At 31.9% G+C, this 23,308-nt stretch overlaps 3 protein-coding genes across 3 annotated transcripts; 1 reads left to right on the top strand and 2 right to left on the bottom strand.

Annotated features, from left to right (window-relative positions):
• Nucleotides 1-127: 127 nt before the first annotated feature.
• Nucleotides 128-6,599, bottom strand: Polr3E (RNA polymerase III subunit E). Its single transcript, XM_085198350.1, has 8 exons — nt 6,419-6,599; nt 6,102-6,320; nt 5,845-6,007; nt 5,414-5,529; nt 4,775-4,915; nt 4,157-4,325; nt 3,652-3,833; nt 128-2,967 (listed from the first exon to the last, which is right to left on the bottom strand). Exons 1-8 carry the CDS (start codon nt 6,446-6,448, stop codon nt 2,527-2,529), a joined length of 1,461 nt encoding a protein of 486 aa, XP_085054476.1. The 5' UTR covers nt 6,449-6,599; the 3' UTR covers nt 128-2,526.
• Nucleotides 6,600-9,531: 2,932 nt separating this feature from the next.
• Nucleotides 9,532-10,688, top strand: FucTB (alpha-(1,3)-fucosyltransferase 10). Its single transcript, XM_085198353.1, has one exon. It carries the CDS (start codon nt 9,532-9,534, stop codon nt 10,642-10,644), a length of 1,113 nt encoding a protein of 370 aa, XP_085054479.1. The 3' UTR covers nt 10,645-10,688.
• On the bottom strand, nt 10,649-23,308 carry su(r) (dihydropyrimidine dehydrogenase su(r)). The gene is made up of 22 exons (XM_085198349.1): nt 23,127-23,308; nt 20,265-20,375; nt 19,232-19,402; nt 18,623-18,784; nt 18,196-18,383; nt 17,863-17,989; nt 17,561-17,711; nt 16,907-17,076; nt 16,352-16,429; nt 16,046-16,178; nt 15,454-15,641; nt 14,979-15,185; nt 14,518-14,682; nt 14,087-14,239; nt 13,728-13,848; nt 13,254-13,337; nt 12,910-13,088; nt 12,256-12,432; nt 11,626-11,862; nt 11,133-11,197; nt 10,897-10,989; nt 10,649-10,812 (listed from the first exon to the last, which is right to left on the bottom strand). The coding sequence occupies exons 1-22, from the start codon at nt 23,166-23,168 to the stop codon at nt 10,725-10,727; spliced, it is 3,090 nt and encodes a 1,029-aa protein (XP_085054475.1). The 5' UTR covers nt 23,169-23,308; the 3' UTR covers nt 10,649-10,724.

Genomic DNA, 23,308 nt, shown 5'->3' with positions numbered 1-23,308 from the left:
GTATTATTATTATATCTCAGTGGTTTATCCAATGATTTGTACTACAAATACAATTTTCGCTTGTCTTAGAGAAAACAAATTCAACAGATAAGAGTAATCAATGTCCAAAAAAATAAAACCATACTGAAAAGCCAAATATTTTATTAAAACAACATTTTATAAACAGATTCACGTTGAATATAAAACTGTTAGAAATATACAATATTTACACGAGTATACTTACCTATATGTATTGTATACAATTTACATAATATCTATAGGAAGATTATATTCACGGACAAATAAACAAACCGACAAAGTTAATTCCTTAACATTATTTAAAGCGTCGTTGCGCTGTGGCACGAGTATGCCTGTAAACGCGACCGTTTCGTTGTGGGTTCAATTCCCATTCTAGCGAATTAATTATTTATATTCCTCGCTCTGGTAACAAGACAAAGTGCAGCGTTGAACTCCGTCACTCGACACACTAACGTGCGTAACGAACAGACTGCTCTAACATTAGATGCATGAGGAATGCAGGTCGAAACTAAAAATTACAGAAACTTGCTGAAGCTACCATGGCACCATTTTTGTGTAATAGAATATGTACTAACATGGCCATGGGTTCAAATCTTTACTTGTAAAAGACTAAATAACTATATTAATCTTACTTACAGTTTTGTTTATACAAATCAAATACATATATCCATTTACCTAAAATGTGATGCACAGTAAAATATATTACATATTTATTCTTATTTTTTTAACTTAATAAAGCATATAAATATAGAAAAATATAATTGGAACACACATTTTTTACTAATGGTTAATTGAGAGAGGAGTTAATTATTTATATGTATAACATATTATACTAGTAACAGTTTATAAAAAGTAACATTTCATAGATACTTTCAGGGGCAATCTATAAATTACGTCACAGAGGATTTTCGTGACATCTCGATTTAAAATATGCTGAAAAATATGAAAAACGTAACCGCAATAGATCGTGGGTTCGATTTCCACTCTAGTGTTAACACATGTTTCCTCTTCTTACCCTGCTGTAAATGAATATGGAATACAGTGCGAAACTAAAAAATGTTTTGATTTAATAACTTCTAAAGTGTAAAATGACAAAATATATGACAATAAGATTTCACAAATGTGACAAGGGTATGAGAGAGGTAAAAAAATAATGAAATTCTTGTAACATAATTCATGTATAGCTCCTTAGCCGTATTATCATAGTAAAATTGAACAAAAAAATTGCTTCATATTATAGTGATCAAAAAATCTAAATAAATTGTAGAATATAAAATGTTTAAATAGGTACAAAATTATACTGTTTTGTCTATAAAAAATAATTTATTTATTATAGCACATTATTTAAATAGTGTTACATCACACTACCGTAAATGTGTTGAAGGTTCAATTCTCACATATTATAGTACAGGCAACGAGTTGTGGCCATCATGAAGCAAGAAAATCTTAAAGTCAATCAGCCCAACCATCTACACCCAACTTAAGGGCGACCACGACTCGTCGAGCGCACTGTAATTAATAATCATTAACTAATCACATTGAACGATATTTATTAGTATTAATATATAATTTAATATTAAACCAGTGCTCCCGCCTTTAGGCGGGCAAATTGCTACTTATACTAAGATACAGTACAAAATCTTACTTTGAATAGTTTTTATTTAGTTTACAATAAAAAAGAAATATGGAACAATGTGTTGGAAACATAAAATTTTAACTTTACAGGGTTCAAATTTGCACCTCTTGGAAACCATCCGAGGATGCTGGCCACTAAGTATATGTTCTTAAAATTTTATTATTAGTTTTTATAGGTTTTCTAAGATATTTTTCCATACAAAACGATCATAGCTTCAAAGATTTTCATTTTATGTTGTTTATAAAAAATATTAAAAAAATAATGGGTTGTATTTGGTTGAGTAGTGGATTAAAACTATGATAAACATTAAATTATAATTTAAAGATTTCCCTGATTTGAAAAGCATACAAATATAATAACCTAGTTAAATAACAAGTGTCATCACTTTATCACAAATTCAAAAAGAAATAATTTTGTATCAATGTTTCTCAACAAAATTTTAACAATCAATTAAAACACAAAAAATAGCCACCTATATTCTCAAATAATAAATCAAATCATATTGTAAAATATATAATATATTTTAATATCTTAAAATATATACAATATATGAGACAACAGAAGCACAAGCATTACGATAAGTGTGATAAGTAAGTGCGATGGTTTTGGATTCGATTCCCACTTGTGGGAAAGAATTATTATTTATTAATATTTTCATTTCCTTGCTTTTGTTCTTACAAGGCTAAACTCGTTAAGGTCCCACTCAACACAGAATGTTTCTATAATTGCACAGAAAACGGCAAAAAGTTCCTTCTGGCTACATACAGCATGAAGTAAAAAAAAACATATAAGTAGACATTAAACATTTGTTAACAACAAGCCTAATTATACGAAATTGGCATACAATTTGATAACCTAACTAAATACAGCAGTCACGTTGCGTCTTGACCGCTACCGGAGCTAACATTTCTAGTTCTTTTCCCGCCAATACCTTTATTCTTAACACGCTTAACACTCTCCTCGTCACTAATACTAACACTGACACTATTATTACGGGGCTTCGGACTGCTCATAGTGTCCGAACTAAATGAATCTCTTTGAGATTTCTTTCTTTGCCGCTTTGGAACGCTTTCACCTATTAACATTTCATTGAACTGACGCTGCCTTGCTTCCCAATATAAGTTTTGCCGTTGTATTACATCTGGATATTTCGTTTCGAAGCTTGTGTCAGGTGGCAAAAGCAGTTCCCAGCCAGTATTAGGATTGTATTTTGCTATGGATTTCAATATTTCTAATACTTCTTGTGGTGGTAAGCGTACCACCGCTGTTATTTTACGTCTGTCCACGTATGAATGTTGCGTGAAGAGGTATAGCTGGAAATTGCAATATGTCTATTAAGTAAAATGTTAATTAATAACTCGCAAATTGCTTAAAATTGATATCTTGGTCTACATGCCAAGGATATCTTGTTTCTTTTACAAGAGTATATCTCGAGTCTAGACACTAGTGCTTTAGGAATTTGACGGCAAGCCCGTAGCGTTTCAAGTTTTATAAAATCAGCTGCGCAGTGAATCCCGCACACAGCAGGGTAGGCAGTGGGAACATCGTGTTAAGACACTCTGTTCTCCACCTTCCGCCGAATTCTGGAGGCATTGCGTGTCGAGCGGAAGTCAATGCCGCGCGAAGAAATGAAAATATAAATTTAAGCAAATATTTCTTTTCTTCGAGTGGGGAGCGAACCCACAACCAGTCGATTTTGCAGCACACCTGGTGCCTCTGCGCCATGGCTGGCCTCAAGTTATCTAAAATAATCTATACATATAATAAAAATGAATTGACTTAAAACTGGTTCTGTACATAGAACATTTATAATAAAAACTATTATGAATCCTATTACATTAATAAATGCCCCCACATTTATTAATGTAATAGGATTCAAAACAATGATTTTTACAATTTTTGTCTATTTGTCTGTGTATTTGTTCATGCTAATCTCGGTATGTCAAGCGGGCGAAGCCACGAGCGGGTCGATAGTGATAAATAAATCCCCCACTCACAATATGGTCTCTCGCGGCGCACAATAGTGCCCTATGTGGGGGTGCGGCACCGGCATACATTTCTTCTGAGCGCGGCGCCCACAAACCTCGAATGCAGCACGCCGCGCTTAGTAACGCGGAAACTAACGTCGCATCACCGGATCTCGTGAGGGCACGTAACTCTGAGAACCGCATCAGTTTTGCTGGAATGGATAGAACATTATAATTTAATAGTTTATTAGTTATAGTCATAGTTTATTTTATTAATTAATTAATAATATAACATGTATATAATATTTATGTTATATTATTAATTTTATAATATTAAATACCAATAAAAACATATAGTATAATAAAAATAAACAAATGCTCTCCTTCTGTCATTTTCAGTTTTTGTGACATGGACATTAATAATCGGCACAACACACAAACCTACTATGGTTATTATTATTATTATAATATTGTATTCAATAAAGTTTTTGTATGTTTTGCTAAATATTATAAATACATAACACAAAATTCTTACCACTCATCAATATACCCCTTATATGATCTTGTAGTGATATTTTTTCTACGGGCCCCACTTCAGTTTCATCTGTACATTGTGGTACTAGAGCACTAATGTACTCAGCCGGTCCCAAGTTCAAAGACGATCCGTCTAATGTTGTCGCACTGAATAATTTCATACGCTCCAACTGAAATTATAAATGGGTTGATTAAAGAAACACATTTTAAATATTTATTTATAGTTGTAGCTGTAGTAAATATACAGGTGGAAGCGTCTGCGCTTCTTTTACGGGAGCAGCATATAGGGAAAAATATTTCAGTACAGTTTAGACATAGGATTTTTTTTTGTGATTGTTTTTTTGTTGTGATTACAGTAACCTTTTTGCTATTTTTATATTTTGTTAACATTGTATTTTTTGTTTTATTAAGTAATTTGTCTTAATTATAATTGTACCTATTGTACCTATGCATAAGTGTAAATTTAGTATAATATTAATAATTAAATATAATTCTCTAATGAAATAGCCACTAGCCAATACCAAACTTCAATAAATATAAAAGAGGTGTGAGAAGCTATAAATTAACTAATAATATAATAACATAATCAAAACCTTAGCTAAAATATATTATTACTTACTTCAGCATGATCAGTATGTGAATGTTTCCATAATGCATCATACCAAGGTTCATCCGCTATCTTTTGTGATATTGTCTCGTACGATTTCTCTCGCGCTTTCTTAGCAACCTCTGTCTCTGTTCTTGCAAATTTAACTGTTACCTAAGAATTCAAATCACAAAAAAATGGTAAATATTTTTATTTTCGATTCATGCTGTATATAGATAGCAAGAGGAACTTAGTGTTAAGGCACTCCATTCCCTACTTTTCGCTAAATTGTCAAGACAATGCGTGTTGAGTGGTGCAACTCAATACCTTGCTTTGTCTCATAACCAGAGAATCGAACCCATCATCTACGCATTTATAATCACATGCCATGATACTGTGCCACAGCGGTCTCAATAAAATTTCTATGTGTTCAGAATAAATATAAAATCCTATTTCATATATAAAATGAAGTAAAGATACTGTGCATTGTTTTTTTATAATTTCATTCACTATGGACTAAGTGGGTTAAGAACATGCTTTAGTTCGCTTTTACATTTTGTTAATTCACATTTGTTTAAGGCATTTCTTAAATAAAATTTTATTATGTGAAATATTTTAGATTATACTTAATATCATAATTTATACTTTTATACAAATACATATAACATTTACCTGTTGAGCTTCAGGTTCTTTTTCCTCATCATCAGAAGTTTCAGTTTTGTTATTGTCTGCTTTTTTTTTATCTTGTTTATCATAATATGAATAAGAGGGTCTTAGTTGCAAAATACCTGAACATCATATGAATATTTTAAGATATAACTAGAAAATTACAAAATTGTGGAAATAAATAAAACAATGAAACAAGTGAATTAATGTAAGCACCAGAAAGGGTATGAAGGAGAGAATTGGGTGTGTACAGTAGTTCAGATAAGCAGTCATTTAGTTCATTGATATTTAAATAATCTGATCTGGCACTACAGCTGACATGACATTTACATAAATGAAAATAGCATATTGTACAATTTTTCACATATTTTTATAAGTACATACTTTCAGAATACAGTAGCTATTGAAATTACATGATTATAGAATTTATTATTTACCTTTAATAGGTGTACAGTGTAGCTCCTTGTCCTGTAAAATAGCCACAGCATAGTGTTGAGTTTCAACACATGGAGTGCTACTTTCATATACTATTTTATCCATTATTCCATTTCTAAAATATTGAGATTTTTCTTTTTCTTTATCTTTTATAAATCTGGACTCCTTAAATTTATAAATATATTATAACATATAAAATATCTAAGTTTACAGATACTTAAAAATATATATATTTATACTTAATATTTGTTATGTTTACCTGTGGTCCATCTGTATTTAAAGCAATTTGCTCGCCTTTAGAAGAACAATATTTATCACTGTATGTGTCCAAGCCTATTTCCATCCTCACAAGTTGGTTCTTTGGTTTTATTGAAGCATTATTGACTTTAACGTCTTTCCAATCCCTATTGGCTGGCCGTACTGGATACTGGTATATATAAAGGTTTTCAGAAAGAGCTTGAGATAGGTAAACCGGTATCTAAACAAATAATTAAAGGTGAAATAATTTGCTTTTCAGCTGTAAACATAACCTTATAATTTAAACACGTTGTCAAGGTGGATGTCTAGCGTAATTACCTCTTGAACAACGGGGTCGTCCTCCTCCATCTTATTTTAAATATTTTTTCAATTTTTTAATAAACCATTTCGCCAAATTAATTAATATTATTCCTAAGTACTTGACCAGACCTGCCAGACCAGATAAACGCTTTGACATTTACGTGACAGCTACGGGCAGCATAGAAGTTAGCATTAGACGAGTATTTGTATTCGGTATTGCCGAGTATGTATAGATAATATACTTTATACTATAATACCATAGATAATGAAGATTCTGATAAATATTTATTTAACGAAGATTCTGAAAAATATTTATTTTGGCTACATAATTGATATAAAATAGTAACTTGACAGGCTCTTAGATATTATTCTACAGATACATTGAATAAGATATATTATCATAATAAATCTGTTGTATATTAGCTTTAAATATAATTATGGTATGTCAGATATTTTATTTTGCATTGACGCTTATAATCTGGTTACCACAAAATTACTAAAAAGAAGAATTATAACGTCAATTTTGTAACAAAAGCTTGTTGTTTTGAATCCCATATATTTTTATCTTATTTCTTTTTGTATTCACAATTTTAAGAACTAGCATTAGTAATCGTAATATGGGTTCTTTAAATATTTTAAATAGTTAATTTGCAAAACAGTATAGCTTTATTATTGCATTCACAATGTCGGACATGATAATTAATGGTAAATTTATATTTTGTTAATGGTTATTTAATAGTATATTTATATATTTTTTGCTTTATATTAATTTTTCCATTATTTTTACAAACAGATTCTGTGCCAGTCGATAAAAAATGGAGTGAATTAATCCGATATAATATTTTTTTGATGAAACTCGTAGAATTTGTAAGTGTTCTTATTCATACCTTTTGTATATATTGATATCTTAATCTTTATTCCGAGAAATTGCATAATTTTAATATTTGTAGGTGATTTCCCTTGTTCTAACTATTTTACCAATGGTGATAACAAAACCTCAAGGTCATATGTATTGCATATCAACTGGCCCAACATTAGTTATATCCTTTTTATTTGTCATATTATATTTACGAAAAAAAGTGCCCCTTTTTATGGAAAAAATGTATTTATTTTTCCAAATACTATTCACATTTGGAGCCTTTATTCAGTGTTTCCTTTTAAATCTTGTAAGAGTATGGTTATGGTTATTATATGGGGTATTTTATTTTGCCCTGCTCACAGCTTTATCTGTAGATTTATTTTTAATTGCTAATGAAAGAGGTTGCACATTTAGCTGTGCTTAACAGATGTTAAGATCGTTTTGTAACAGTTTAAAGCTTTTTAGTCAAAAGCATGTTTAATAAATATAATAAAAACTTTATTCAATTGTTTAATTTATAAATACTTTAAAAATATGCCGTATTATAGAATAGATTACTTGTTTCAAATTTGTTTATTATTTTAAATATTGTTTGAAGCGTTTAAGAGTTATTCTAAGTAATCGTCTACCTTTAAGCTTTTGTGTAAATTTTAAATTGAATTATGCAAGTGTTATTAAACTCTGCACAGTATTATTATGGTATGACTGAACGCTCAATAAGTTTCGATGTATATTAAGATTAGAAATTGACAATTGACAGTGACATTTGTCATAACAAGTTCCTACTTACTACTTAGTGTAAATTTAAATCTAATTAGTTATTTGAGGTTTAATTAATAATGTGTTCATTTACTCGCGTGACATTTCAAAATTCTGATTGCTTAGTTTGATAAATATTCAAATAAAATGTGAATAAATTAATAGCTTAAATAAAAATTCCCTTAACAAAAATATTCTACACATGCAAAGCCAAATATGTTTCAATTTAAAATAACCATAGGGTTAAATCATTTTTACAGTAGGTTCGAAATTTTAGAGTAATTTTTACTTCTAGGTAATGTCGATGCTTCTCATGTTAATTCCATTTGTTTTGACTGATGCTGGCATAATGCATTGCCTGGCTGTTGCACCAACACTCATCATGTCTGTTATGTTCATCATACTCTACTTAGTTGACCAAGTGCATAACTTGGCTGAACAACTTTACCTATTAATACAAATATTTTTGAACATAGCTGCATTTGTTGCCATACTATTACAAGATGAACCAACAGGATCTCTATATGGATTGTTTTATTGCCATATTTTAGTAGCTCTATGTATAGATCAGTATTATGTTATTAAAGAAAGAGGATGTGTATTGTTTGGTGATAGTGACTGACTTAATATTTGTACAAATCAAATAAAGATATTTAATGATATTTTAGTCAATTTTATATTATAAAAGAAACAAAGGTTACATAATATATAGTAAGTAAAACTTACTTTTAGGTAGTGGCACTGCTTCTGAATATAATACCTCACATAGTGGAGCCGTTGGATATTTGGCAATGCCTAGTTGCTGGCCCTACTCTTATGATGACCACATATATTATGGTTCTTTATGTCGTTGACCAGGTCCAATATGAAGCTGAATTTTATTTTCTAATAATAGAACTAATTCTGACTATCATAGCATTTGTAAATCTTATTATTATTGGAAAAATTGTTGGAGCCATTTATGGACTGTTTTATATAGATTTAATGATTGCCTTTTGTTTAGATGGTTATCATATGCATAAAGAGAGAGGATTTACTTTTTGAACATTAAATTTACAAAACAAATTAGTTTTATTTGTTAAGCTACTGATGAAAATAATCCTTTATGTGACTCAATTTACTTCAATTATTTAAAATTATTATTCACTTGAAAATTTTCTAATATATATAATTTAATGCAAAATATATTTCATTTTACATTACTGAATAACTTAAAAACATTGTTGAATAGGCATTGTTAAATGATAAAAACTTGTGTGGAAATTATTTGTCTATCATGGCATCCTGTGATAAGAAATGTAGTTTACAAATGGGCTCTCAAAACAATAAACAAATATAAATAAAGTGTAAAATGTATAAAATCATAAAAACTTTATTCAAATTACCTAACAGAATATTTAAATTAACATTATATGAAATATTGTGGCTTAGTGGTGTGTGTTTAACATTAATTTTTATTTGGAAGTGGAGCCATAGTGAAAACCAAAGAAATAAAATTCCCGATGATCCTGTTATGTTGTGGTGGACTTCAGGGTTTCCAAGTACCTCTAGAACTATTGAATGTGAAAGGGAAATAAAATGTGATGTATTTAGTGATGTTAACAATAATGAAATCAATCATGTTGAAGCATATTTATTTTACGCCAGCAATCTACATTTTGACAACCTGCCCTTACCAAGGAAACCTGAAATAGTTTGGGGTTTATATCATGAAGAGTCCCCTAGAAATGTTGAGGAATTAATGCACGAAGTGACACTAAGTTTATTTAATTATTCCGCAACTTTTAGTAGATACAGTGACATTCCATTTCCTTTGCAGCATTTGGAATCTTTAAATGATATAACTGGTACAAATTATTACGTGCCTACAAAGATTAAAAACGATTTACTTCATGAAATATCGCCAGTTTTATATCTTCAAAGTGATTGTGAAACGGCAACGGAAAGGGATGCATATGTAAAGGAACTGATGAAACTAGTCGATATAGATTCATATGGAGTATGCCTAAAAAACAAAGAAATGCCTGTAGAGTTTGTTGACGATTATTTAAATAATTTAAATGATGAAAACTTTTTACGATATATTGCAAGGTACAAATTCGTTATAGCTATAGAAAATGGTGTTTGTGATGATTATGTTACTGAAAAATTTTGGCGTGCTATCAAAGTTGGCAGTATACCGATATATTTTGGGTCACCATCAGCAAAAGATTGGTCTCCAAATAATAAATCTGCTATATTTTTAGAGGACTATCCAACAACTAAACTAATGAGTGAATATATTAACAAATTAAATAAAAATGATAATTTATATGAAGAGTATTTAGATCATAAGACTAAAGGAAAAATCTCCAATGGAAGACTAATAAATGAGTTTAATAATAATCAGTACCAAACAGATGCTTTAGAAATAGCTGGTAAATTTGAATGCCTTGTGTGTGAGAAACTTCATGACAAAAGAAAAGGAAGTAAAGAAATAAGAATAGTTAATAAAAAGCATTATAATTGTCCTGAACCCATTTCAGCACTAACAATTCAAGTAAATCCTTCCAATGACTGGGTGTACTCTTGGAACGCAGCCAAGACAAGAGCAGAAGATATATATAAAGATATTGTTGGTAATTAAGATATTTATTATTTGTTCTAATAAAATATATTTTTATATTTCAATATACATTTTTATACAAGCTGTTGACTCCTTCCTTATCATTGGCATGCATCTAATGGTGAAACTGGGTGAACTTGATACTGTAGACCCCTTTTGATTATATGAGGAATAGTCTTAGGCACCATCCTGAAAAAAAAAACAATTATTTATATATTGCACAGATAATAAAAAGAATTTAGAGTATTTATTTTGAATAAAGGCTATACTTACGATATACAATCAATAATAGGACAAACTGATAGACATAAAGTGCAACCTGTGCAATCGTCATTTACATGTGGAATATGGGTTTTCGCATCAAACCTAGAAAAAAGTAACATTATCTATTAACATTTATTTCTTAGCATGTATATCTATCTATATATGTAAATGATAAATTCTATTTAAGGACTAAAGGGATGAGTTAATTATCAAAGAGTAATAATGAAGTAATAAAATATCCTTACTCAATAGCTTGATAACCGGAATCTGCGCACGCCATATAACATTTACCACAATTTATGCACATATCCTGAAAAGAAAAGATTATTTAAAAAATATAATAGAGATTATCTTCAAAGAATTCAAAATTAAAATGTATTTTAATTTTCAAATATCGTTGTTAACGAAAACTACATTTCATTTTTTTTACGAAGAAGATCGGTAGAGAAAACCTTTCATTTATTTTCCATCAGTTAAAGGACGTCATTTACGCCCAATGTTAATAACCAATCCTAATCCAAAAATTGCTACCATAGATTGAAATAGACAGAGATGGAGGTAGGCATGCAGGTTAGTGATTGGATAGATATGTCGGACAGTACGAGATAGACGTTAACTGGAGATAGGAGATACATTAATAATATTGGGCGTTAATCATGTAAATAACATGCTTAATATAAAAAAAATCTGATTTCGAGTCTATCATATCAATATAGTTTACAATGAAAATATACTCACATCATCAATTAAAGCCACAACTTGTTTAGTATTGTCCAAATTCTTATAAGTGCCTATACGTGGTAGGGCTTCTCCCAAGATATCCTTAATTTGGGGTACTTTTGAATACCCATTTGTTACATCCGGCTTAGATAACGACCATTGTACTTTGTTATCACCTAATATATCTGATTTGAGTCTTATTTCGTGAAGTAATTGCTCACGTTTAATGTTGTATGGGCCGAAGTGTGCTAGAACCTATAAAAAAATTGTTGCAATGTAACACATCCCTTATAAGACTTCAATACACACTTAATTAATGAATTAAGGACACTCTTGACATAGGGGCACAAGCGTGTGACTAACTGTGCGTTCGGGTTGTGAGTTCGAACCCCACTCGCGGAAATTTAATTCGTTTATTCGCTCTGGTGTCTAGACAAAGTGCGGCGTTGAGTTTCGCCAGTCAACTCGCAATGCCTCCATAATTCGGCGGAAAGTGGGGAGCGGAGTATCTTAACACTAGGCTCCCTCTGCATACCCTGCTATATGTGAGATACAGTATGAAGCTAAAAAAAATATACGAATAATACACTCAAGATACGAATTATAATTAATAACCAAAACCATAATATGTAAATAATAAATTAATACCTTTCCATTATCATCGTATAAAGTCTGTACAGGTTTTCCTTTTTGGTGTTTCAAAGTTGGTGGTGATTGACCCGTCCATCCATTGAGTCCTCGAGAGCGAAGATATAGAAGCGCCTTTAATCCTGTTATATAATCTTCAACTACTGTGAAATCTTGATTTTGTACGGCACTACATATCTGAAATGTGTGTAGATCTTTATTTATCTCCATCATATAATTGAAAGTGATAGAAGTATGTAGGTGCATGATATATGGAATATTATAATATTATCTGTACAAACATAGTACAGTTATTATGTAATTAAATGGACTTAATTACTCTGATAACAGAAATAAGGTTCCACATTGTGGTTGTGAATTCATTGATAAACATTTTCCTGTCTTATTATTTAATCCAACTTTTATCTAATGGGTTCCTATTTAAATAAAATCGGTTATAAATCTGAAACTTAATGATCTACCTAATTTACTACGAGGTACGGGTACCGTCAACTTACTAAAGTAACGGTAATGAAGAAAAAAAATAATGCAATAATAAAATTAATTTTTTATAGTAAAATTGTCACATAACCAAATAAAATATTTGAAGCAATTTAATACATATTCTCAATTATACACCTAATTATAAACAAAAACAATATTTTTCGATCTAACCTGAACAACAGGAGCGCCACACAAAATAAACTGCAAGGCCGAATCAGCCGAGTCTATACCACCGATACCCAAAATGGGGAATCCCGGTAACTTGTTACCGACGGCGGAGACTGCTCGTAGACCCATTGGACGGGTCGCGTTACCGGATACACCACCGTACGTTGTGTTCTTTTCACGACCTAAAATAAAAAAAAACTAAAAATTTTCGTTATGTTTTTAGCTATCTACAGATGCTTAGGTATATGTAGATACTGATTTATATTCCACCTTATTAGCGAGATCTATAGGAAAAGTTTAAAATACAGAATACAGTTCTTAATAATATTAATTTATTCTAAACTTACCAACTTTGGGCCATGGAGTTGCATCTGGTCTGATAGTCATCAAGCCTGAAACAGTGTTTATCGCTGACACACCGCTAGCGCCACCTATCGATTAAATTAAGAATTAAATTTAAATTATTTATTTTAAAACAAAGTAGGGTAGTTATAGGTTTTTAATAAAGCTAATACAGTCTAGGTAATAATTAACTCATTCAAATGGTTACGTATAAATATTTTTTTAATTTAGCTTAGCTATAACTTTAAATATATTTTTAAAATACATTACTTTCTTTTTTAAATAATTAAATAAATAATATATAATGTACATAAACAAGTTCGAACAAGCGTAGAAGAATTTCGACGTAGCTTGATGAGAACGTATGGGTCAGTGATCAGAGTGCTTGGACGACTTATAAAAGGCGCGGGTTGAAATTCCGCTACTTTCAAATTTTTATACGTTTCCTAAATAAGTATTTAATTCCTAATTGTATATACCTTCATGAGCTGCCATAGCAATGCTGACAATATCAGTAATATTCGGTGTTAATTTCACGAAAAATGGAATCTTGATTGCTTTTCGTACCCACTGTGATATGCCTTTCACCAAAACTGGATCCTAAAAGTTAAAAATTTAGTTAAAAAAAACATATTTTTATAGAAAAAACTATAGTATAGGTATAGTTTTACTAACACCTTGTTTGTTTTCTACCTCAATTTATTCCCATTCCTTGCCCTTCAATACAGCGTTGAGTTTCGCAACTTAATACACAATGTATTCAGACAGAAAGTGCTTCATAGACAAACGGTCTACCCTGCTTTACGTAAAGCTAGAAAAAGAAAAGAAAACAATTCACCTGTCCACAAGCCAGCCCCATACCAGACTCTCCCATGCCATGAGGACATGACAGGTTCAATTCTAAGGCGTCCGCTCCAGACGCCTCAGCCTTTTGTGCTAGTTCTGTCCAATCCGACTCGTTGTAGGAACACATTATTGATGCTATTACCACCTAGAAATATTTTTTAAAATATAAAATAGGTACCTATTCTTAGTAATATTAAAATTGTTTTATATTTTATTATTTTAATTGTATTAGTAGCATTCCATTTACAGGATATATGTGTAACTACTTGTATGAGTACTGTAAGAGCTGTACAAAGAGATTATTTTCATTTAATTATTTATACGGTATTTAGTTATTTTAATGGAGTACCTACAAAATATGTGTGTATATAACAACACAATTCAAATATTAGCGCTAAAGTTTAAATTTATCCATGACATTACCTTAGAAGGAAAGTCTCTCTTCAATTCTTTGATACTTTGACACCAATAAGCCTCACATTTCTCAGAAATTAGTTCGATGTTGAGGAAAGACCCTTGACCGGGGCCGAAGTTTTCTCCAGATGTAACACCTCGGACTATACGAGGTGAAATGTTAGTAACTAAATCCTGCAAAACAACAGTACAAATAACTTAATTGCAATAAAGTACATTCTAGGTATGAAGCAAGTCGCGGTAACAGCGCAGGGTTGAATTCCGCTACTCAACTCGTAATGCCTTCAAAATTCGGCTGAAAGTGGCTAATGGAAATGTCTTAATGGGTAACGAGTATCTTAACACTAGGTTCCCAGGTTCCCTCTGCCTACGTTGCTCTACGCGGGTTTCAGAGTGAAGTTAAAAAAATAACCGATCCATCTTATCGTTCATAGCAACAACTAGAATAATTTACACTATTTTATACTAACTTTATCCAATCCAAAAGTCTTGGTGACAGCGAATCCCCAGCCCTGTTCAAAAGCTCGTCGTATCATAGCCGAGCTCGTAGTGGGAGGTGCACTTGCTAACCCGAAAGGATTCTCAAATTTGATACCGCATACTTCCACTGATAGATCCACTTCATCAATAGGACTGTGGAACTTGGGTAACTCGATTGGAGAATCGAATGGGATACCCTGTAATATTTTTAGTAAGATATTAGTTAATAAGAAAAGTCTACTATTATAATAATTATATTATTGCAGACAGCTATAAAGGAATTATATTTTTTACTATTTTCTAACAGTCATTAAATATTTTCTAAATATTTGTCATTGTAGATTTAAATTATTATTAGTATTAAAGAAATTTAAATTTATTGGTCATATAATAAATAAACTTGTGTTAAATGTGACAGTGTAAAATTTTGGACGACAGCTTTTTCGTCTTGTATTTAACATATACCTGTAAATAACAGTGCATATACCAAGCAGCTGTTTTGCCATCGTTGACGGACTCTACGGTAGTTTCCGCGACACCCGCCAAATCTCCTCCAATAAACACTTGGGGCTTGCTGATACTTTGCATAGAATTGCTATCCACTTCTGGTAGCCCCCAGCGATTGAGTTTCACACCTTCCATAGCTTCTTTTACTGGAATATTTGCATGTCTTAATATGGCTCGAAGGACCAATTTATATAATTTATTTATGCCTACAGGCAGAAAAGGAAACAATATTTTTTAGCTCCACGATATATACCGCCCAGCAGTGTAGGCAGAGTGAACCTGGTGTGATAAGACAATCCGTTCCCATTAAGACTCTTTTGTTCTCCACTTCCTATCGAATTCTCGAAACATTGAGAAGCAGAACCTAACGCCGTACTTTTATTTTTAGTTAGTTAGTTAGTAGTTCTCAGAGGGAGGAAATGAAAATATTACACATTGAATTTACCACATTCCTACCCATAACCTGTCGCCTTTACACTCACACACTTGTGCCCCAGAGCCATAACCGGCCCCATATTTCTATATTGAAAATGCAAAATTTAGAACTCACCATCGGTGTCATAAAGTCCCGACCCGAAAGCAGATATGATAAAGTTAGCCTTCAATTGCAATATTTGATCAGAATCCTCGATCCATTCGCCATCGTCTAGTTGTTCTGTGCGACACATTTTAAGAGCTGCTATCTGGAAAGGGATTTTAACTTTTATGCAGAATTTTATTGAAAAGTAGTATGATTCAAGTAACGAAATTGTTTTTATTATGTATTTCAATAAAATTTTTTTGCTAAAGTGCCTCTCGCTAGTGTATAAAGACCAAGTTTAATGTATATTATTTTGTTTAACTATTAGAAGGTTACCTTTCCGTCTCTAACAATGACTTCTTGTGGGGACATAAACGGTATAAATTCACATTTTTCTTCCTTTGCTAGATCTACCTGTAAAAAATTAAATACAAAGTTAATAGAATTTAATATTAAGACAAGCAATTGCTTATTAAGTAATATTCCCCGTCAGGGGATGATGATTTTCAAATTATTTGCATTCTCCAGTTCTGGAAAGACAGATCGATGCGTTAAGTTTCACCACTCAAGCTCAACGATGTCTTTAAATTCGTATAAAAAGATGAGAACGGAGTGTTGATACTTGTTTTTCTCTGCCTACCCTGTTAAACGGGAAAGAGTAAAGTTGCTAGTTTTATTCTATAAGAATTATTACAAAAAAAAGTAGTAAAGCTTCCTTGCTCTGATAACGAGGCAAAGTGTGGCAACGAGTTCCTTATCTCAACACGCAATATCTCAAGAATCCAGCAGAAAGTGGAGAACGGGAATGTCTAAACGGGAGATGAAATGTCTTGACGCTAGGTTCCCAGGTCCCCCCTGCCCTGCTACGTGATAAAACTATAAAAAATAAACCTCTTCAGGGACAGCTCGTATATTAGTGAAGCCCTTCCTAAACACGACGTACACGCGCCTCGCGCCGCACCGCAGCGCGGACGTCGCGCAGTCGAAGGCGGTGTCGCCGGCGCCCAGCACTATCACATTACCGTAAAGCTCCGGTAACGAGGACTTGCAGGCGCACATCCCTATCATTTAAAAGTGGAAATATTAATTTAGATAAGTCTAATGTTCATATTTTTTTTCATAGAGACACAAGCGGGCAGTCGCACGCTGATGGTGTCGCATTCAAAGGGCCGATTGTAGGTTTGATTCGGGGAACGGTAGAGTTTTAATAATAACGAATTGTCGTAACACTAGGTCCCCAGCTCTGCTTACCCTGCTTAAAACAGATTCAATCTATAGAAATGTCAAGTAAGTGCATTTTGAATTTTCTTCCGTACTTCTCATTGCCGATCTTTGTCGCGGGTAAATGAAAATACGGACGAATTCGGAACATAACGTTCTTTCTGACCTACGATACAAGATGATAAGAGACAAGCAGATGAGTAAAATTATTATTCCAATTATTGCCCTTTTAAATATAAAAGCGGTTTGGTTAATAATAAAATAACATTAGGTATATTTTATAAATATAAAGTGCTAAACTCTTAGACAACAACTAGAACTTACCTTTTTTACTGCCCTTAGATACCAGCGGCAAAAAGTTCTTGCTCGTGTAAAATCCCATATCTGTAGTCAAGTTTTTGAATATAGGAATATTTTTCGGCTCCGGTAAACCAATACCCAGAAATACTGCAGCATGATCGTCCTTCAGCAGTCCCTTTAAGAATAACATTTAATTCATTATTTTGAGCGCTTTTTAACACTAGGGTCTCAGGTTCGCAATGCCATGGTAGGCATTGCGAACCTGAGACCATAGGAGATATGCGGGATACAGCGTGAAGCAGCGTGCATAATATAAACATACTTACATCAACAGTTATATCTTTAGAAGACAATTTGCGTCCAGTCACAAACTTGACTCCAAGATTTCTAATAAGGTCTATTTCAAATTGCACCACGTCGTATGGAAGACGATATTGAGGGATTTCAGATGAACTGAAAAAAATATTTAAATTAAAAAAATCTATAGTTGTAAATTAGATTAATTAAATTACAAAACTTTTAAGACATGAGCAAAATTACTTGACGATTGACTAACCCGATTCATTCACACGTCATAAGTGATAGTGAAGAAGAATAATAGAAAACATTTATAACGATTACTTAGTACATAAATATAATCTGTAGGTTGCAGTAATTACCTTAAACCTCCCAAATAATTCTCTTTTTCATACACAGTAATGTTCTTATATCCTAGCCTTGCGAGGAAACAGGCACAACTCAAGCTAGCTGGTCCTCCACCGATCAACGCGATTTTTTGATCGCCTCCTTTCGCCATTGGTTTCGTTTTAGGATCTAACGTTTGAGGAATTCTCATTTTCATGAATATCTGTATAAAGAATATACAAATTATGCACTAAAATAAAAAATCTTAGTATGTTTCTTAAAAAGGAATCAATCAAAAGGAAAAGTCAATATTTTTTTTTAATTATGTCTTTTAATCTTTAATAACTTTCATTTCCTAGCCCCGATTCAACTTCTAAGCTTTAAGCGAAGAATGGAGTGCCTTGACACTAGATTATCTCTGCGTACCATATGCGTGAAACCTAAAAAAAAACAACTTCTCACATCAACAGCAAAATGCTGCAATCCACCGATGTTGATAGCGCCTTCTTCGCTCGCGTGCAAGTTGCAGCCGCCGACGCAGAGATCGCTTGTAGGGCACACCATACCGCATGTCAGGCCGAGAGGGTTATCAGATAGTATAGCTTTAGCTGCTCCGTAGTAATTCTGTAAAAGTATATTTTAGTTTATGTTTTTTATTGTAGTTGATGTATTTTGAGAACAGTGAGGAGTTATTCACACTGTACCCTAAAGTGCTATGTGGAATATGCTGTGGCAACCAGGTGTTAGGACTTTCAGTTTGCCGTGCCAGAACTCCACGCGTTGTCTTGTAACGAGAGTGAGGCTACGAGTATGTCTATAAATGTGTATAAAATGACTGGGAATCGAATCCATGGCCGTCTCGTTTATAGTCATTTGCTGTTGCACTTTAAATTAGGTATATAAGACCAATTACTTAGGAAGACGAGACCAATTATCACAAGTTTAAAGTAAGTTCTTTAATAATTTTTTTTTTTTTGGTGGGTACTTAGAAAAAGTGCTGAATTTAATTTGTACTATTTAATTTTTTTGAGGTACCCCCATTTTTGGATAACTAAAAAAAATGTAACAAACCTTGCTAGCTATACTGGTAATAAAACTTTTGACATCGATTTGTGTAGGACAGGACTTCTGGCAGGGCGCGTCCGCGCATTTGAGACATCTCGCTGCCTCCTTCAGGGCTCCACGTTCTGATAACGTGGTGTGTTTGATGTCGTCGAAGTTCTTTTCCAGCGTTGGGCATGTCTGAATAATAGAATTACAAAAATTATATAAAAGTTGCATAATTTTTCTATATAAACGTCTCTGTAGTTAAAAATTTTAAAAAATATATTAAATCGGCTTCACGCTGTATCCCGCACACAACAGTGTAGGCAGAGGCAAACTAGTGTTAAGACACTTTTTCCCACTCCCCCCTTTCTGCCGAATTCTGGAGGCATTGTGTGTTGAATGGCAGTTCTAAACGCCGCGCGTTGTGCCCGCGTCTCGTTTACAGTAACAACCTTGTGCCTCTACGCCAGGACTGGCCTCGTTGATAATATATCTAATTTAAATTATGATTGACATTTATCATATATATTTATTATTCAACTTTCAATGAAACAGTATATTTCTTTCAGTATTATCTGAGAGAGATATAAATGACAATTCGTGTATTGATCGCAAATGGCCTATATACCTATTAGCTATTTCAATGTGTCATCGATCGTCTTATCTAAAGAGTGGAGTCATACAGTTCCATATACATTTCTTGAAGATTAATATAAATAAATAAATTCAATAAATTGTTCTAAGAAATAATAACAATTTTTATTAAAAATACAAGTTTGTTCCTAGCTTTGGGGGTAGGGAACCATTTTATAACTAAGTATGTAACTTGTACTAACTTGTAACTTCATCGTCTCTGTAGTTAGATTTTTTGAGAAAATAAAGATAATTATTAACGTATTTTGGTCTCTTTATCTACTGACATGTTTATACTAAAAGAATTATAAGTATCATTTATATCGAAAGACAATTTTTCGTAAGAATTGACGCTTTCTGTTAGTTTGTCCAGCGTAAAAGACTACACTAATAGAGAAAACATATATTATGTTTAAATACTCACACCGCATTTTCTATCAGTATTTCTTTTCCAATGTTGCTTGTTCTTCTTCGTCTGAGCTGATGGAACCAAATTGCTATAAGGTTTGACTGTTGGATTCAACTTCAGGAGATTCTGAAATTGGCATTTAGCAAATTAGACAAAGAAAAACTTAGTGTTTGACATTTCATTACTAAATTTTTGCCCGATTTTGGACAATTTTAGACAACTCAAAAAGAGGCGAGTACGTAATTTAAATATAGGTACCTAACCATTCTGCCTAATGGGAATCGAACCCAAAGCAGAAAACATTTTGTTTTCAGTCAAAGAGGGTTGGGAAGGTTGTTCAAATGTTGAATGAAATTTTTAATGAGGAATACACCGTGCAAAAACACAAAAATATTATAATTTATCACATTTTCGACATAATTATCTTAAGGTAGAATTGTTATTTTTTGTAATGTAAGTGAAAAACATTAATTATTATATCATATCATTAATAAGCCATTGTTGTAGATTAGTTTTCTATATACCTAAGATATTAATATTTTAGTAATTGAATATCGCGTGGCATTGATTTTCCATCAACACAATTGTTCTTATAACGAACAATGGAGAACGGAGTCACTTGTTCCATATTCTCTTTGCTTCTTCGGTAAAGGCGAGAAAATAATACTTTAAACGTTATCAATATCATAATTTTATCAATATGCTTGTAAAAACCGTAGCATATTTAGATTAAGTGCTTAAAACTTCGTTCCATACGCACCACCCAATTTGGAAAAACGTGTTGAGTGGCACAACTAAACGCCGTACTTTGTTTCTTTACCAGAGCGAGAAAAATAAAAAATTAAATAATTAATTCTCGAAAGAGAGAATTGAATCTCTCTCTCTCTCTCGTTTACATTCAGATGCTGAGATGCTGCGCCACGATGGTCTCAAAAGGCAAATTTAAATTAGGAAATACTCGTATATGTAATTATAATTATCTAGTTATACAAAGCAGTTTGACCCCCGACTTAGACAGATTAATATTTGATAAGATAGCTACAGATGCTAGTGTTTAACCTTAACCAAAGTCAATGGCTTCACGAACAGGCCAGTTTAGCTTTTTTGTTATTTTTATTAATATATGAGAAAACATCTATTTATATTTGAGACCAGACATGGCGGAGGGGCACAGGCTAGCGACTCTAAATCAGACAGGTTGTAGAATCGAAAGAAAAACAATAATTATTCTTAATTTTAGTTTTAATTATTGTTAGTTTATATGTATATTAATATTATTATATAAACGAAATATATTATTCTATATTAGATTTAGATATATATATTTACGTCATGAAGTGAATAATTATTAATCACCGCGTTTATTAAAACGTGATAAGCATTTACTAGGCTTACGTAATAAATGTCACAAGTCATAATATTTATTAAAATGTAATCGTATCATGTATAGATTTAAGTAGCACGAGTAAAATTTATCAGCTGTGATAGCAATTATTTGAAATTTAATATAAATGTATCATATTGTTGCCTACGCAACAAAGATTTAGGTACCCTTTAGTTTCATAAGTAACTAGCGACACACGCGCGGCTTCGCCTGCTTTAATTTATTGTTATATTATAGCAATATATTCAGGCAAATTATACAAAATCTGTAATTCTGATGTATAAGCTATATTTATATAAAGTTTTTTATTAGTCTGTGCAGTAGTTTTTGCGTGAAAATCGAACACACTGATTCTTAAAAATTCTAACATTTATAATATTAGAACTAGTTTTTACGTACATGCGTAAATTATTCATGGTAAAATAAAAAAAAGTTACATTAAAATTAATAACGTAATGTTAAATAGCCTGAGGCCTCTAGTCTCATATGACAACTTAAAGACCTGACAACTTAAAGACCTAAATTTTCGTACATATACAATTCTATCCAGTACTTCCTGAGATTAGCGCATTCGAACAAACTCTTCATTTTCATAACATAAGTAGGTATAGAAAAATAAATTGGATATATAGATAAAGAGAAATTAAATTAGACATGCAGTAAGTACTTAATTATATATCTAAGCTAAGTAATAATATATTTATGTGAGTAATACAAGAATGACGAACGACGTACTAATTAGTTCAAACTTATAGGTAAGTTAGATTATTCTTTAGACATGATTAGGTTAATTGGGATCACTTAAGTTTTCGAAAATAATTTAATTAAAAATTAATTAATACATTAAAATCCATTTAAATACAGATAACAATAATATTATTTCTATATATTTGTGGGCAACGGTTTCATTTTCAATGGTTCCGCCAGAGCCTTTTTTCTTAAAACAATCTCTTACGCCGACTTAAGAACGACAAAACTAAAATTTTAGTAATACATTTTATTGATATTATTCCTCTTCTGAAGTAGCAACTACAGTATTTGTAGATGCTTTAATATGTAGGTACAGTACGGTGAACAAGTAGTGGCTGTTTGTGTTTGAGATTTTTCTTACTTTTGAATATTTTTTTCCCAAGCGAACAATGCGCATAAGTTCAGATCTGATATCAGACCTGCCACAACTTGTTGACCGTACTGTAATGTTTATCCTGTTTGTTAATATTGATAACAATCGCTATCGTCAAGTGAAAATTCTTATATATACATAGCTGCCCTGTTTCTACATTAGTCGTAAGTATAACTTCAATATTGTTTTAATTAATTTATCTATTCTCATACATAAAGAAAATTACAAAATTAAAACATAGGTACTTTACACGGAAGTAACTATGACAAACCTTGAAAGCTTAATACAACACATTTCTAATACAAATAAACATGCGCAAGCGCACTTTTATAGCATATTTAGTAAAGATAAAAAAAACACATAAACTTACCTCGATATCCGGTAGTTCTCGACTTAGAAGAATCTTTGCCATATTGAAAGTATAAAATAAATTTTATTTTTATTGATTTATAATATTTTTTTCGTATATTTTAATAAATTTCGAGTAACGCAGACGCAGTGGACTACACACTGGCAGTGCTACACTCACGACTAACGATCGAGGTCTAAGAT

This window comes from Heliconius melpomene, chromosome 15, assembly GCF_056956725.1.
Source record: "Heliconius melpomene rosina isolate 202511_hmr_F chromosome 15, ASM5695672v1, whole genome shotgun sequence".
In the NCBI taxonomy this organism is placed as follows: domain Eukaryota; kingdom Metazoa; phylum Arthropoda; class Insecta; order Lepidoptera; family Nymphalidae; genus Heliconius; species Heliconius melpomene.
The sequence above is the reverse complement of the archived record's forward strand: the minus strand, read 5'-3'. Positions and strand labels throughout refer to the sequence as shown.

Excerpts from the sequence above, each read along its gene's own strand:
- FucTB (XM_085198353.1), top strand. The coding sequence starts at position 9,532 with ATGTTGTGGTGGACTTCAGGGTTTCCAAGTACCTCTAGAACTATTGAA.
- Polr3E (XM_085198350.1), bottom strand. The coding sequence starts at position 6,448 with ATGGAGGAGGACGACCCCGTTGTTCAAGAG. Across the intron at positions 5,530-5,844 it reads ACACTGTACACCTATTAAAG|GTATTTTGCAACTAAGACCC; the intron begins GTAAATAATAAA and ends TATGATGTTCAG. Across the intron at positions 4,326-4,774 it reads CACATACTGATCATGCTGAA|TTGGAGCGTATGAAATTATT; the intron begins GTAAGTAATAAT and ends TTATAATTTCAG.